The sequence below is a fragment of the Struthio camelus genome, chromosome W, assembly GCF_040807025.1.
Source record: "Struthio camelus isolate bStrCam1 chromosome W, bStrCam1.hap1, whole genome shotgun sequence".
Classification (NCBI taxonomy): Eukaryota; Metazoa; Chordata; class Aves; order Struthioniformes; family Struthionidae; genus Struthio; species Struthio camelus.
The window spans coordinates 21,534,696-21,551,997 of record NC_090981.1 but is presented as its reverse complement, the minus strand read 5'-3'; the positions used below and the strand labels follow the sequence as shown (position 1 = coordinate 21,551,997).

Genomic DNA, 17,302 nt, shown 5'->3' with positions numbered 1-17,302 from the left:
GGTTTCCAAACAGCAAGTTTTAATCTTTAAATCAAATACGTAGCAAAAACAATATATTTGTTTTATGTAAGCATGGATAAGATTGCTAGCTCATGCAGTAAACTGATACCATATAAAATGCAGGGTTTTAAAGCTTGAGATCATTTGAATATTAATTTTAAATCTTAATCGAGTTCTGCCTTTCATGACGTTTGTAGATTACTTTGTTCAGTTATTGGCGGTTTACCTCGGTTGCTATTTAGAGGCTGACCGTAGGAACAGAGGGGCTTCTGTTGTATTCTGATTATTATTCAGGAGTGTTTACGCCTACGTATTGCAACAGCATTCTTGGGCAGGATTTCTCTCTAAAGCCTCATTGGCCTCTGACCCATATGGAGCTTTTAGTTAGGTCTAGTGCTCTGATCAGACATTATCAATGATGGTTTCCAAAGTAACTAGGTGCAAGTTAGCACAATGACACAGAACACGTGATCACCGCTCAGAAGGGCTGTTGGAGGCATAGTGTATGTGTAAGAATGTTTTTGTTAGATTTTTGTTTAGCTTCTCTGTTTACCAGCTACCTCAGGCACAAAGACATGTTATTAACATAGCAGCAAAGACAAAGGCAGGCTTACTCAAAGACTAGACAGAGGCAGAAGGGTATATTAGAGTGCTCAGTCAGAAAAAAAAAAAAGAAAAACATTCATCAAAAAAATGGGAATTAAAAAAGGTTGTCTTAGGTAGATAGATAAATAATTTTTTTTTTTTTTCTGAACAGGCCAAAACATCTGAGTGAAGTAGACTGAATGAGTTGTGTGCTGGCAAGTCTGCGCAACTCTAGGAACTTATCACTGTTAATCCTTAACTCTGTCTTCCTTCTTCCCTTTCCCTTCTGGAGTTTCTCAATCCATTTATTTTGTCTTAAAATTAAATTTGGGCAGGATTAATATATTAGGTCATGGTTGTGTAGTACTTTGCTCAATATTCCAAGAGAATACTATAATACAAATTTCATTATGGAAACAAGCTACCAAATAAAAGGCTTCTTTCCTGTATTTTAACTACGTTTTAGATTATGCTTAGCACAAGCTGCCACTTTTATGGTGAGCAAAGTACGAACGTTTTTTTAAGAGTCATGAATGTTTTCTGCTCAATTACTCATCAGTATAATACCAAAAAAGAAAGAAAAGGAACCAACTGCAAAATAGACAGAAATTTTGAAAATGTGAGCGTATTTGCAGTTAACGTTGCTGAACGAACTAGTAAGGAGATGTAAAGCTACACAAGACCTTGCATTGTTACGTGGCAATTACATTAGGAAGAGAGAAACGACGCAGTGAATCAAGGCATCCTTCCCCTCTGTCCTATCTCGTATCAGTAGCCAGAGAAGTGAAAAGCTCCGATTTTTGAGAGTTATAAAAGAATGTGCCTGTAGGAAAATATCTTTGACTTATATCTTGGACTGTGAGATTTAACGTTCTGTGTGTGTTTTTATCCCTAATTGTGACTGATGTGATGAAATTTTTAACCATTTCTTTTTTTAACAGCCACACTTAGCAGCAGATAATCTGGATAAGATTCATGATGAATATGACAACAATCTGTTGCACATAGCAGCATCACATGGACATGCAGAATGCCTGCAGCATCTCACTTCCTTGATGGGGGAAGACTGTTTGAATGAACGAAACATTGAACAACTAACTCCAGCTGGGTTAGCAATAAAGGTGATTCATTCTCTCTCTCTCTCTCTCTGTCTCTCATGTGACATAAAGGTGATTTAGTGTCTCTCTGTGATGGCTGTAAGTAATGCATCCAACAGGGTGTTATTTTTCAAAGGTTTTGTTAAATTAGAGCAAAAAGAACGTTTCTGCAGTTGCCTGGTACCACATAAGCAAACAAAAATGCATTACTATGCAAGATACAATGTCTGTTGTAAACCACTGGCACATCATACGTTGTTGTCAGTGCATATATATCCACTTTTAATTCAGTCAGCTGGCTCAAAAAATATTTGTTATATTTCAAGGAACTTTTATTTAGTTCAGACCTAATTGTTTCTTTAGACAATATAGAAGTTTCTTTTTTTTTTTTGTAACAGATATGTACAATATATAACCTTGAAAGACAAGCATGAGAATGTATTTGCAAAGCCTGATAACACTTCGACTATTTCTAACAATAGCTTTTTTCAGTGGCCTTTCACATCTGAAGGTGAAACTTCTTCGGAGTTTAGAGCAATTGCATCAAAGTTAAAATTTGCATCTTACAGAACAACCTGTCATAAATGGCAAAAATTAATGCCCAAACTTACAGGAAAACCTATTACATAGGAAAATGGGAAGATGCACAGTGTTGCTGTGCTTTAGTGAAATATAGTGGTGTGGGGAAACTACTTTTATTCTTTCAGAGGTGACAGCCATTCCATTGACACAGTATCTTAGGGCAAGAGTCAGGGATCTTCCCCTTTCCCTCCTCTCCCTCCCCCCTATATGAATGAGAAATTAAACTGGTATCTAGCTGGTCTGTATGACTGAACTGCTTTTATAAAATAAGGCATGTAGCTTCAATAGCCTGGCCCATGTCCAATCTGAATTGCTACGGTCTGCCAGTCTAAAGTCGTCTTACAGTTTTAGTTGGAAATGGTTTTCTCTCTTATTTTTTTAACCTGGGAAGATGATCTATTTATAAGCTAGTAGCACGTCTTGTCTTTTTCCCTCCAAAGGCTGGCTTATAACATTTTGGACACGCTTTCATATTTCCAGAAATTTACGTAAATATCGCTGAATTCTTCCTGAATGTGATGGTGCTTGGGCACAAGGGTTACTGACGATGACCTGCACGGCCAGAGTTGTCCTGGGTCATTGCAAATGCTATCTCAGAACCTGAAAATTATTTGTCATAAATAAACTTCATAGTTCCTGCTCCTTACTTCCAAAATGTTTGGGACACTGGTAGAATCGACTTTTTATTCTTCTTGCTCTTAGATTATACTATTATAACTCCACTAATGTTATAGTATAGTGTATAGCGTGGGAAATGCACCCGTGTTCTGTAAGACTCATGACTATCAGAAGGAAAGAAAATCTGTATGCAGGAACATAGATTTCAATGGAAGAGGGTTTCTGTAGACAATTTACTGATCACGTGCAACATTTTCCAATAAAGAATGAATTAATTACAACAGTCGCATTTAATTGAGGATCTCCTTCTGAGCTTGAGTTATGAGCTAGAGTGAAAATAAAGGGATAACGTTATGGCCAGTCATATTGCCATATTAGCAGTTTGTTTTATTTGGTTTATTTAAAGCATCTGTGGAAAAATCTCCTACAAATTAGCAAAATTGTATTATTTAGCAGGTACTTCATTTTATTAATTCATTACCATAAGATTTTACTCAGTTGTGATACAAAGGAAAGCACAACAAATCTATAAAGTTATCTGTGCTAACTAATATTTGAACCCTGATTTGATATATGAGGCTTTTTCTGTAGCGTTTAAAAGAACACAGTTGTTTTCGTTATTTTACTTCATTTTTGAAATTGAGAGAAATAGAGGAAAGTAAGTAAAGTAGAAGTGGTGTCTATGTGTGTGTATATCTGTGCACATGGTACATATGCAAGGAGTAAGACAAATACCAAACAAATCTTCTTGTAATTTTTTTCTTTCTCCTATATTGTTTTTAAGTGGGTTAATATTTATTACATTCTTTTTCTTGTTTTTTTATAACAATCAACCTGAAACTTGAAATGAAAAATTCTTTCCTTCCTAGGATATTTTTTCTCATTTTATGCCTGCAAACAGCTTTGTATGTTTGTGTGTTGACCCATGTGAAACCTTTACCAAGCACTTGAAATGTCTTTTTTTTTTTTTTTTTTTTTTTAGCTATAAGGAATAACATGGCCTTTGTGGAAATGACCATAGAAAAATCAAGTAGAAGGCCAGAATGTGGTTATGCCAAACGGCTTTTACCCAGATATCATTGCTGAAAGGGGTCACTGCAGCAGCCAGAGAAGCTGATAAAAACGCTTGTCTTTACACTAGGCCACAAGCATGCTCTGAAGGAAATGTTCATCTGTTTCTGCAGCATCCACATCCTGCTTCACAGTAACTTGCACACTATTACCAGTGTGCACAGCAGCTTGAGAATCTTGGGCCCAGGGTGTAAAAGGTCTTTAGGCCAAGAGCCATCTTCCAGTTTGTGTTTGTACAGTGTCACAGTTAGGTCCTAGTCCATGAGGACTAGGTATTCAGATACTACCAGTAGTACCTAATAATAACCTGGCATGCGTTTAATTACTGAACAGTGAAGTCTTCAGTGCGTAGGGAGAGAGCCTGTTCGCTCCAGTTCAGGGAGTGGTCTCATTTAATCATTGAGCCTTGCTGTATGAGTGATGGAAGCAGAACTATGTTTTCTTCTGAATGATCTGAGAGTAGAAGGCAGATAGTGTATGTAATACCATTTCACTGCCTCATGAGCTGGTGTCCCCAGTGGTGCCGCTCAGCAAAAGTTCTGTACCAATATGCATAGACAACTGTAGTGTTAGGAGGGAAAAGATGAAAAATGTTGGGCAAGTTTAAACTAACAGAGTAATATCAATAGCCAAGCTGTGTTTGATCCAGGACAGCAGGATAAACAAGTGCATTATGTGAGAGTAAATAAAAAGAACAAACTTTCAAACAAACTAGAATGTTGTAACCTATTAGTGGTTCTGATAAGCCTTTCCCTGTTTAGTAGATGTGTTTGGGATTGAAGCAGGTGGCATTTTTTTAACGTTTTTTTTCTTTATTTAGAACGGTCAGCTGGAGTGCGTTCGGTGGATGGTGAGCGAAACGGAAGCTATTGCAGAATTAAGTTGCTCAAAAGATCACCCAAGCCTTATTCATTATGCAGGTTGCTATGGTCAGGTATGGCTTTCATTCACTTTTTACAGAGATTGATATGCTCATACAACAGTTTGAATTGAAAGCATCTTAATAGCCAAATAAGCATAAGGCTTTTAAATGCAGGTGTTCATAATTACTTAAAATATAGCATGAGCCTTTCCCATTTAATCTGCTTGTTTTTTCAGTATATACCCCCTTAAGTCATTTTTTTGAAACCTTCAGTAATGGCAAGGAGAGGATTAGATGACACATTAGGCTAACCTATCAATTGAAGAACAGCACAGGAGTTTAGTCATCTCATTCTGGTGCGTAGAGGTCTCCTTGGCCACATCAGAAAATCATCAAACACTCTGGGATAGTTCACATTCCTTTTCCAAGAAAGACTCATCTCAAAAAATTTTGGCAAATTGTGACAGTTTAAGAATTCAGTATATTGGCACTGAAGTGAAGTGTGGTGAAACTTGAACATCATCTGTCTAGCTCTAGCCAGTTTTATTGAGAATTACGTATAAAAATGTGTTGTAAACTTATCCTGTTCCACACCTAACTTATCTATAAATCTAATGATGGGAAACCTCAAGAGTTCAGCATTTGAGTGCTCTGCTAGCATCTGGGGAAACATAGACCGCTTAATCGCGCCGCATTCTCTTCCCGCAAAGTCTGTTTTTCCTAAACAGACCTTGCAATAACCCCTCTTCAAAGGAGCTTGTCCAGGATCTCATATGGAAGGAATAGTGATCCGTTACTGTTCTCTAATGTCTTTGGTGGATGGGCCGCTTTCTCACCCAATGCAATTTTCTTTTTCTCTTACCGATAAAGAGAGAACAAGCAAAAAGTAGCCGCCCCTCTTAAGAAAATCAGTTTTTGGTTTTTTTCCCTGTGCAAATGAGATTCTTATTGAATATCATAAAACAATTGTGGCATGTTTCTGCTTTTAATTCGTACTGTCCAACCATGGATTTACTTGAGGGAGAGGGAAGGAGAGCAGGCAGGTGTGCAAGGTCAGAAAGCTGGAAGTCTTCCCCTTTTCCTTGTGCTTCCTGAGGCAACGCGGAGGCCCTCATTCACACACTGACCAAAGTGCTATTCCCTCTCTGCCTCCCAGCTACTGTGCACGTTACTGGTGCAAATTAGGACCCTGCTGGAGATGCTGATTGATTTTGTCCTTTCTGTGACAAATCTGGCCTGTAAAGAAAGTTTGGAAGAGAAAGCTTAATGTGAACTTACATTCATGTCTTGTTTTGAGTTGGCCTAATTTTGCCCTCATGTCTAAAGATGTTTATACAACCTAAATCCAGTGAAGCTCTGTTTTTTTCAGAGAAGTTATGCTTTCTACTGCCAGGAGCAGATCTGGCACACTGTAACTATATTCTGTTCAGAGCAGGGAAGGAAGCTCCACCAGTTAAGAAACACCAGCTACAATCAGCCACCCATGAAATGTAAAAAGGTGATATAAAAATTGCTGCCAAATTTTCATAGTTCACTGAATGCCAAAAAAAAGTTCACATGTAATGTCAATTATCTTTACATATATATATATATAAAAAAATCCATAAACGTCTTGCAGACTTAACAGAACACTGAGGGTGAAAGGAAGCCAGACTATCTTACCCAACTGTATTAAGAAGAAAAAGTTCTTGAGAAATTCAAATGCAGAGTTGGCACTGTCCTAGAAGGTTTAATTTATTTTACCATTACTTACACAAGAGATAATCTGCGTAAACACTGGTCTGGCAGAATTACAAGAGTATTGTTTTTACAAGGAAGACCTGTTGTTCAATCATTTTTTAACAGAGTCAACCCATCCCTGATTTCCCCAGGCACTGTACATACACACCATATTCTTCTTCAGTAAATATCATTTTATGTGAGCAGCAAAGGGGGCTTATATCAAAGCTCCTATGTTAACGGTGTGGTCAAACCACAGTCATGGCCAGACTCCAAATGCAGTTCAACAATACTGTGCTCTTCATGCCTCTCTCATCTGCTTTTGTCCCGTGAAAGAGGAACTGCATAAGTTCATGTGATGGGTGAGGAGAAGAGCTTAATGCCAGCCTGCAGCCTGGCCTGCATACCTGCTAGCAGTGGCCTCTTTTTAAGTATGGAGTTGTGCAACCTTGGAGGGACATGGAGAAGCAAGCTCTGTTGACAGAAACCCCCATACTGCGTGTAGGTGGTTGATTTATCGCAGATCATGGACCAGCTATGTCTGGCCCATGCACCATGTGATAGGAAGGAGATGGTGCTGCAATCCTAGGTTCACTTAGTAGGTCCTAAGAGCTTCACAGAGCTGTAGTGTCTTTCAAACACAGATGCTGCAGTAGCAGGGACTGTACAAGTTAGAGACGGAGGGCGGGGAATGCTGAGAGTTTGTTACCTCTGGAGCTCCAGGGAGCCTAAAGGTTCGGGGGATCCAGAGCAGCAGGTTGGCTGAGGGCTTAGGAAGGATTTTGTGTGCCACTTGGGGGTGGTGTAGGGCTGGAGACTGCAATGGGGAGGAGCGCGTGGCAGTCAGGCACACAAATGCATAACGACGCCCTCCTTTGCACTTTTGAGATGTTTGCTTTTCACTATCCAATGTCACTTTTGCGGGGATAATTTGTGTCCTTTTCTCTCACCCCATAGTTCTCTATTCAGAAAACCTAATACCTACTGTGAAAGGATACTGGGAAAGGGAGCTAATTTAGTCAATACCAAGTAATGGGGCTAGGATTAGATGTAGAGTCAGTGTTTTTCACCGTGCTAATCCTTCCATTTGTAGTCCAGTTAATAGTAAAAATGCTCTTTGTTAACTATTCTTTCTGCTCCAGAAGTCAGCTGTGGGAGCTGAAGTCTGCAACCTGTCCCAAAACAGAAAGTACATATTGTAGAGTTTTCAAAAATCTTCTCTCTGGGGACATTTGAGTTGTTGTAGGTCTAGAATATTGCAGAAGGTTTCTAACCACTGTTAGAATATAAGATAACTGCAGGTCTTAAAGTTATTAAATATACTAAATAACTTCTCAGTAGTTATCAGTTCCTGTTGTATGTGTATGATTATTTTCCATTATCTTAACCTTATCAATGAATTTTCTTATTATCTTTCATTTTATTTGACTAAATTGAGTTGATGATAATATATCTAAGAACACTTTTCTTTCCAATACATAAAGTGAGTGTTACTAAAATAGTCCTGCGATATATTCATTTTTCCTATGTGTAAATAAAGGAAATGGTTGTTTTCCCTATGTATGTTAGGGATACATCTATGGGAAAACATAGCCATTTGAGAGAAACAAACTATTTTAATGGGCCTCTAATGTTGTGCTTGTGATCAATTGATGTATAGACACTTCCAAATACAAATGATTGTATTTAGCCATCCAGGCACTTGATTTCTGTGTCTGATAAGATAAATGACTAAAAAGCATAATTTGTTCCATGCTGTCTGTGGTCATAAAATTACAGACCACGCTCAACATTTTGGTCCCTATTATATTCTGAAGAAATATATATTATATAATTTTAAAGCTTTAGTTGTCTTCTAATTCTACAGAGAAATTTCTCTAAAATACTTTTTTTTTTTTGATTATTGAAACATAACACCAATTCACAGGAGCCGTGCAGTTCTTTTCCGCCGCTGGCCAACACCACAGATATCGCTAGAAATTGCTTGAAAGTATTTTAAAAGGGATATGTGATCTGAAGGCATCTCTCCATGCTGGCGCTCAGCTGTATTTGGCATTCAGCCAAGGAGAAGTATGAGTCTCCCTTCCCTCTATAATAAAACCAAAACTGCTGTTAAAGAGGAAATACAAACAAGATAAGTTCCAGACAGACTATCCATCTAAAGTAGTGAATGGAGCTCAAGGTGTTTGAATGGGTAGAATCATCTGGAGGAGACCTAAAGTCTTGAGGTCCCATCTTATTTTCCTTGACGTTAAAATTTCCTTGGCACCACTTACACAAGAAGGGGCTTGTACTCAAGATACATAGGCAAAGCTTCCTTTCTCCATGTTTATTGTTTCTCTTTCCTACTTGATTACTGTTCAGAATCCTAGAGATGCTGTGTTTCAGCACTGTTTTGTTTAGCTGTGCCTCTCTGTCTTGCACACACGTGTTTGCCTGTGTGCGAGTATATACTTAGCACTAAAACTACTGAAGCGCTTAACCTTAAGTGTGTGCGCTGGTGTTGGACAGCACCAGCATCTGCAAAGCCATTTGGAACTACGGCTCCTAGCTAGTATTGCACGACAGATATAAATAAATATACAAATGGTATAAAATGATAAAAAGATATAAATTGAGGATAATAAAAAATGCATGCTTAGATTAAAAAAAAATTGAGCTAGAAAGTAATTTATTCTTTATTAAGAGACAAAAACTAGGAGCACACCTGCAGGCAGGTATCATCTAAGGGAGCTTACACTTTTATGTAATGCATAGTAGTATTATAGATTTTCAATATGTATCACATTCAGAAAGGCACAATCAAATTTAATCTAGAGAAGCATGGAAGCTTGCTAGGGAGTAGAACAGTTTTCCAAAGAAACCTACTGGGGGAAATAAGAAATAAAATAAGCTTAGTGCAGATATATAGACTCTCCATTGTTATAAAGGAAAAACCCTATAAATTATATTTTACACATGCAGGCACACGCTAAAAGCAATGTTAAAAAGAATTAAGATGGCAAAGTCAAGCTCAGGAAATCTAAAATCTGCCTTCTCGTGGGTGCGTGTATGTTCCCAGTCCCCTTTCTGGTTTATCATAATTCTTGTCTACAACCAACTTCTTTTCAAGTCTCCTTCCTTTTAATTTCTTTTCCTCTTCCCTAGATTTTCAGTGTTAGTCTCCTTTCCCATCTATGACTAGATTCTTGCCAGATCCTCATCTAATTGAATTCCTTCTTCCCGTGCTAGCTAGTAGTGCTTTCTTCCATATTGCATATTCCTGAGCCATGTCTTGTCCAGCTTGCTTTCTCTCTCTCTCACCTCAGTTTTGGCTCCCCGCACTTCCACCTGCAAGTTTGTGGTCTGACTCTCCCCATCCTTTTCAACCTGCAGGCACATACATGTGGTGCAGTGGTCAACACACTGAGATTGCAGGATAGACAGATTTCCAGCTTTTAGTTCTGTTTCTTCTCCTCATACAAAACAGCCCAGAGCTGGGGCATGATAACAGCTTTGAAGAATCTAGCTGCTCAGCTCTATGATCTCTGTGCATGCTCCAATTGTTGTTTTTCAAAGGGGCTTATGAAATTGCACCAAATTTTGGCAGATTTTCAGATTGACCTACAGGCTGTTTTGCCTCAGGTCTCATCTCCAACATGCAGACACTCATACTTTTCGAGGTACAATTGTCAAAATGTGTTACGGCGCACATATTTTTCCTAATATGTCTTTTCTTAAAGCGAATGAAGTATTTTTACTTATTTCCCTGAAAGATTCAGTCAGAGGTAGGCCCATGCTACACTAAGTCTGACAAAGTTAAGATGGATTGAAAGCAAGGATTTGTAATAGGAATTATGGGACAGATTTAGTAACAGTTGACGCTACCAGTGTTGCTATAGTACATCTAACTTTCCATTATTTCTTACTTTTTGTGACCTACCTTTCCCCCTCCCCCAGGAGAAAATCCTTCTGTGGCTTCTTCAGTTTATGCAAGAACAAGGGATTTCATTGGATGAAGTTGACCAGGACGGTAATACTGCTGTTCATGTAGCTGCTCAACATGGCTATCTAGGATGCATACAGGTAGAGTACTAGCTCCAGTTACATCAGAGCTCTACTTTAAGTCAAACTTGAATGCTAACAACCTTTAAAATGAATATGGAAAATCTTATAGGTAGGAAAAAAGAATGAGTACCTTAAAATTTGCCGGAAAAAAACTTTAAACCTCTAGAACTCAGAGAAAAGCTCTATATTAAGTAACCTTTGCAATGCAAGAAGAAAACATCATTATGTTATTCATACATAAGCAGCTGTGTTATGCTCAGAAAGGGCAGCCAGAGTAGATACGCATACTTTGATATCAACCTTCTTACTCTTCTGATGTTTTCTTTCTGTTTCTTTCTCCTATAGATAGTTGCATCTCTCAAGCTTAAAAAAAACCATGTAACAGATACAGTTTATTCCATGTTAAAAGATTTCCACCCTGAGCAAGCCATCCTTATCCTTTCAATGCATCTGTACTAAACAATACAGTGTGACGTTGATTTCTGATAGTTCTCAATGAATCACCTTGACCACTGTGAGCAAAATAGTTCTGTTGTACAGAGCTGCTGAAATGGTTAATTTGCCCTACTGGGAAGGCTAACACAGCTACAGTGCTTTTGGGAGGTGGATCTGAATAAGCTAGTTTGGACGCCTGTATATAGTACCAGTATTCAACACAGACATACCAAAAAAGCTGCAGAGTTGAATTGGATGGCTGGGTCAAGCATCTCTAATTTGCACTGAATTATGCAACACAGATTTACCCATTGTTCATGAGTCACTAGAATCTTTCCTCACAAGAATACTTTTCAATATTTGTTGTTGTCATCACTTTGAAAGCTGTTTGGAGAAGAAATAATAACAAAATTGTCCCAGGTGGTTGCAGAAAGATATTTGAGAAACAAAGTAGTCATCAAAGAAGAAGAGAGAAAAGAGTAGATAACCACATGGCAGAAAGCCAAGAAACAGAACTCAAGGTGGGATGAAATCAAGAGGGGAAAGAAAACATCCCCAAGAAGCAGTAGTAATTCAAAGAGTCTGAGACCTGAGATATGTACAGAGACTCTGAGAGCTCAGATAAATGTGCTAAACTTATTGCTGCACGTGAGCTGAGCAATAGCAACTCTTAGAGCATAGTGAATGCAGGGGATATTTTCTGAGTTCAGTCTTAAAAGAAATACAGCTAGCCAAGTCTTGCTAGCTAACCTCTTTAGAGAGCTAAAAATATTTGTGTGTGGTGTTACATTGACTCTACTGATGCATAGATAGATGCTTGTTACTATGGCAATTCATTTATATGTCTGGACACACAGAGAAGACCTAACTACATGAAAGCCAGTCTGGGAGTCTTGCACAATAAAAAAAAAGAAAAATGAGCTGAAGGAGTAGACTTAGAAGAAAATAGTCAAATAGCTTTGGAGGACATGGCCATCTCCGCGTTTTCTCAACTGATGGGAGAATTCTTCTACAGATGTCAAGAATATCAGAAATCCTGTACAAACTTTTATGAGAATCATACTAAACAAATCAGCACGTTTGTGCTAAAGCTAGTGTTTTTATTATTATTTGCCAGACAATTGCTCTGATCAGTTGGAAAAAAAATGGATAGAAGAAATAGTTGCAATTTACTAGCTCATAGCACTGTTGTGGTAGATCTGTGTGTAGGCCTACTAACTTTTACAGCGTCTCTTCAAGATGTACAATGGATTTGTAGGAGAAATGAGTAAATTAAGCAGAGTGGTGACATCTGCAGGCTAGTCTCATGGATAAAGCTAAATCAGAAGGGAATAACCCTGCTTTCTCAGTGAAGAATGAACTTTATAATAAATGACCTAGAATTTTTAAAACTGTTTTATTGTAGATCAGTTTGAAAATCAACAGCAAGTGTTTTGTGTTGGTAAAGTGAAGCTATAGGAAATAAATCATAAAAATATCTGTTCACAGCAAAAATATACAGTTAGCGTATGTCACTTCATTAACACTTATAGGTGTTAAGTGCAGCTGATACTCTGTTGTGTTACGAAATAAAATAAGTCCTCTGTCCAGTGAGCTTTACAGCCTAGTTTAAAACAAGGCACAACGAACGATTGGTAAAAAGGAAGAAGTGATAAAGAAGGGGGGATGTAGGTAGCAGTACAGAGGATGCAGTGTCATAGGCTTTCAGTGATCCCCCAGCCCTCTTATTCACTGTTCTTTTGAGCAAGTGACATTCCTATCTTGTTCCAAATTATACTGTTGCTTTTCACAGGGTCATAACTCCCCGCTTCTTGATTTTTCTTTACTAGCAAATCAACCCCAAATTGCTGTCTTGGGGTGCAATGCAAGACTCTTCAGAAGTTTTCTTTCTGTACAGATTCAGTAGACAAGAGACCACCATTCCTCTCTTCTATCAGAAGATGTAATGGTCTCTTTGCCTGCTGTTCTGAGTCAACAAAGTCACACTAACTATAGGCAGACGATATATCAACTCCCTGCTCCGCCTGAATAAGTCAGTCAGGAGCTGAGCCACCCTCTACCTCTTCTGCATATGTATAAGTGTATATTAATGATGCTTTATTTTCTGGACACATTATGGTTTTGATCTGCATTTTTTCCAAAATGCTATAAGCAATGTATGTGTTTAAACATTATTGAATACAAGTAGATCCTCTTCTAGGCATTACAGTAAAGCAACTAGTATATAACAGTGATTATTACAAACAAACTAGAAAGAGTGAAGGTTTGGTTTGAATTCTTATTTCAGTTACTGCATCTCTTGAGGTCAGCCTGGCAGAACTTCTTTTTGCCTTACAACGCTCCAGATTTAAGTCCCAGAGGTCACCCAAATGCCATGCTCACAGCCTGAACGGTTCTCCAGAAGTGAGCTGGGGTTCTTCACTAATGCTATGGATAGCACTGGGGTATATATCAGACTGCAAGCTCTTATTTCACCTAAAGTCTGGAAGCTGACAAATATTTCAGGATCTTTTAAAAAGACAATAGGGGAAAGCCAAGCAAGTACAAAGCAATGAGGCTTCTTTCAGCATCAAAAAAAAAAGATGGAAAAAGTCATTGTACACATTTTTTTTCTACAAAAAGGAAGTTGTGGCTGTGTGACCTACTGGAATTGTTGGAAAGAACGTGCCATACCTTTCATATCCAAATGTCCCTTGACTGAGGAGTCGGGACATTGAGGCTGGTATGCTGATTGTTTTAAACACAAGGGTTCTGCTGTGGTAGGAAATTGAGAACTGAACCACAAAAGGAGTCAGCAAATATTGTAGCAAAGGCATTCCTAAAATCAGATCCTTAGAGTGTGTTGCAATGTGCTGCAGTGCAGAAATCCCCAGAATAGCAGGCACCAGAGCTTGTAAGAATTTACAACTCAGTGCCACCGTTCATAAACTGGCTAGCAACGTGTTGGTGCTGCCCTGGACCCTGATCTTATCTAGCATTGATGTCCTCTGAATTGCATTTGCTTGCATCTCCTGTACTTGTGCCAGCATATGCAAAGTTAGCCCAGTGTTCAGTCATACATAGAAAGGTTCACCTGAAAAAGTGTGATGTTGTAGCTCAAAACAGGTGCCCAAATGCAAGTGCTCTTTCATTCAGTGGTCTCCATCACAGTATGAGTGGTAGAAGTCATACACAAACAAGTTACCTGATTAAGGCATTTTCTGCTAAAACAAGGAAGGCAGAGGAAGGAAAAATACAGTCTTTTTATAATCATCTGAAAGAGCAGTATGCTCTGCTGTGTTAGCCTTGCACCTCAGTGATAGATTTTGGTGGTATGCATTGGGAGTTCTGGTTGCATGCAGACTTGTCAGGGTGATTGATTTTTAAAAATGGTCAGCTTAACCCAGGTTTTTCAAACTTTTTTTTCAGGAGTGCTCTAGGCCCAGCAGTTCTTGTTACTGACCAAAAATCACAGCAGAGATTTATGTTTACAGCTGTTGGTGTTTCCTTCTGTATCTTTACAGACATTGGTTGAATACGGAGCAAACGTCACTATGCAAAACCACACGGGAGAGAAACCCTCACAAAGTGCTGAGCGACATGGGCACACCATGTGTTCCCGCTACTTAGTGGTTGTGGAGACATGTATGTCATTGGCTTCTCAAGTTGTGAAGCTAACTAAGCAACTAAAGGAGTAAGTGTTCAATTCTTAACAGAGGGATCATTCTGAAAGCAATACTCTCCTTTTTCCTCAGTTTATCAACGGTGTCCCTTCTCCCTGTATGTGATATTTGACAGTTCATACTTCTCTCTTATTTCGCAACTCTGTGCCATTCTGAACTATTTGCCCCTTCACCCCTTATCAGTTCAGTTTTTCAGTTGTTCTCTTGGTGACAGTTTGCTGTGAAATTTGACAAAGAGGATGGGAGTGGAAAAGGGTATGTGTGTCATATGCTTGTCTTTATATGTATATTTGTAAGCAATTCTCTCACTTTTCCCTTTTAATACCTTGGGATCACATCTTTGCTAATCGTATTTTCTATTCACATAGCATGCCTTTATATACAGTAAGTGGCTCTTCCCAGCTACAGTACTGGGTGTTGATGTTGGGAGGAATAATGGAAATAACAGTTGGAAGTTTTCTTTGAACTTGGAAGGTTCCCAAAGCCCATGGTGGCTACTCAGGAAATATTCTATGCTGTATTTCTTTCTTCGTAGGAGCTGCCTTGAATGTTTCAGTATGGTTTTTAATAAATGATCTATAAAGAACCTGGTATGTTGAAACACTAAATATGCAATTGCTTGCTTTTATTGTCAGTGCAATTATTGTGACTGAGCATATCAATTACCTCATAAGATGAAATTCTCAGAAACCATCAGCCCTGAGCTAACATTTGGTTCCCACTTAAGGACATGATCAAATGCATTTTGGCTACCACAGACCATGAAAAAAGCTTTTGAAAATCCCATGTTTTGGAGACCGTATCTTTTTATGCAGGCAACTTTTTGACTTGCAGACTGCATATCTTGAAAATAAGGATAAAAATAATTTTTTTTCTCACCTTTGCTATAAACATGCATCTGTTTTGTACTGTATTACAACAGAAAGTATGTAGTAGCAATCTGCTCCCTTTATCATTATAGAACACTATTGCATTTGAAGTATGCTTGTTTTTATATGTACATCTAAGCATTTATGTTATAGAAGCATTTTCTCTAAGTGATACCTTCACTCTTTTTTTACCCTTATACTCTCACAAATATGAAACAATGAAATTGAAATTATCATAAGTTTCACAATTTCGATAATTTTAGTCTGACAGTGTTCACTGGACATTTCAAAATACCAGGTGTTTTATAGTTGGTACATTTGCTAAAAAACCAAACTGAAATACGCAAATGAGCCGCTATAACAAAAAAAAGGAGCGTAGGACATTTCCTGAGTAGCCTACGTCAGCACCTGACTCATCTCAATAGCCAATGAGATTTATATTCCCTATAACTCAGCAAAAATAAAGACAAGAAGTAAAAATGGCAATCATGAGTTTTCCATGTTTCAGTTCTATACAGTGCTCTCTCAATATTTGATTGAACTGTTATCTCTCATATGGAAAAGAGAGACTTGTTCTGTTATTCAGCAGGCTATTCGCTCCCATAGACATGGAGCCTAGTTCTCACTTTCCTGACAAAAGCATTAACACTTTTCAAGCCCCCTCTGTTGTCTCTTGGGCTACAAGCATAGGAAGTTGTTTAAATGATTCTTATTTGGCTCCTGATGAGTTCCTTTGCTTGTCTCAGCTGGAATTATATCTGCTTCCCTTCAGCAGCCTATTTTTTCAAGCTTCGGATTTAGCCCTGCTAAGTGCAGCAGCTGCCTTTTCTTCCTCTCCTGCAAAGACAAAGGACTGTGAGTCTCTTGGGCAACCCTGTTGCAGTTTACTGAAGCAGTGAAATATTCTATTTTCTGCTTGAAAGAGCAGCTTCTGCATGGCTGTTTTGGCTACCAGCCTCAGGCCCCAAGCAGGCCCTGATAGAAGCAGTGCACTGTGCTCGGAGGCCTACGCTCAGGAGTCAGAGGGCGGGTGAAAGAATGCTCCTGCCCTGTTTTGCAGCCCCACCAGAGGGGGCTGCATAAAAATACAAGGATGTATTCATGGCATGAAGGAAGCACTTGGTGCAGTTTCTCAAGGAGCCTTACCTTTAGCATGGTAGGAAGACAGAATGTCCATAGCACCTCTGTAGATCCCAAAAGCATCAGACGGCAACAGACAAAAGACCAATCTGTAGTTTAAGATACTTTAAGCTGCTATTGCATTGGAAAGGCTCCAGTCTGAGCAGCTATGCTGGCTTTGCTATGTTTTCTTAACCTACTTCTGCTAGTGTTAATGGATCTTGCTCTAGAGGCAGAGAAGTTATGGCTGGATCATGACAGATTACTTGACTGGTCAGGACAGTAGTATCAATTCAATAAGGCCTGATCTACCTCGCAACCTTTCTTTAGCTGTTTTAAGCACCAGAAAAGTTTTAAAACAGCTGAGCACACAAGCTGTCTTTAGACATTTTCCTGGGCTCCTTACCAGCCAGGGATAAGGCCTTCCCCCAGTAACACTGTACATCCCCACAGAAAGATGGGAATCATCGATGCTGCACCAGAACAGCAGCACACTTAAGCGTGCTTTCCTTAATGAAAGCCCCCATCAAAACTGCTTTCAGAACAAACTGCCTTAGACTAGGACTTAGCAACACTTACCCTCGAAGGCCTTAAGTCAAAGAAGGGAGTGCTGCTTTGATGCTCACTTTATGAACT

The 17,302-nt window shown here is 38.8% G+C and overlaps 1 protein-coding gene across 6 annotated transcripts in view; it reads left to right on the top strand.

The window, feature by feature from the left end:
* The window catches only part of LOC104150249 (synphilin-1), a 112,813-nt gene that overhangs the window by 80,963 nt on the left and 14,548 nt on the right, over nucleotides 1-17,302 (top strand). For all 6 annotated transcript variants that reach the window (XM_068924766.1, XM_068924767.1, XM_068924768.1 and 3 more), the window contains 4 exons: nucleotides 1,527-1,706; nucleotides 4,774-4,887; nucleotides 10,474-10,599; nucleotides 14,520-14,689. In XM_068924766.1, coding sequence (XP_068780867.1) covers nucleotides 1,527-1,706; nucleotides 4,774-4,887; nucleotides 10,474-10,599; nucleotides 14,520-14,689 — 590 coding nt within the window. The remainder of the gene's footprint in view (nucleotides 1-1,526; nucleotides 1,707-4,773; nucleotides 4,888-10,473; nucleotides 10,600-14,519; nucleotides 14,690-17,302) is intronic.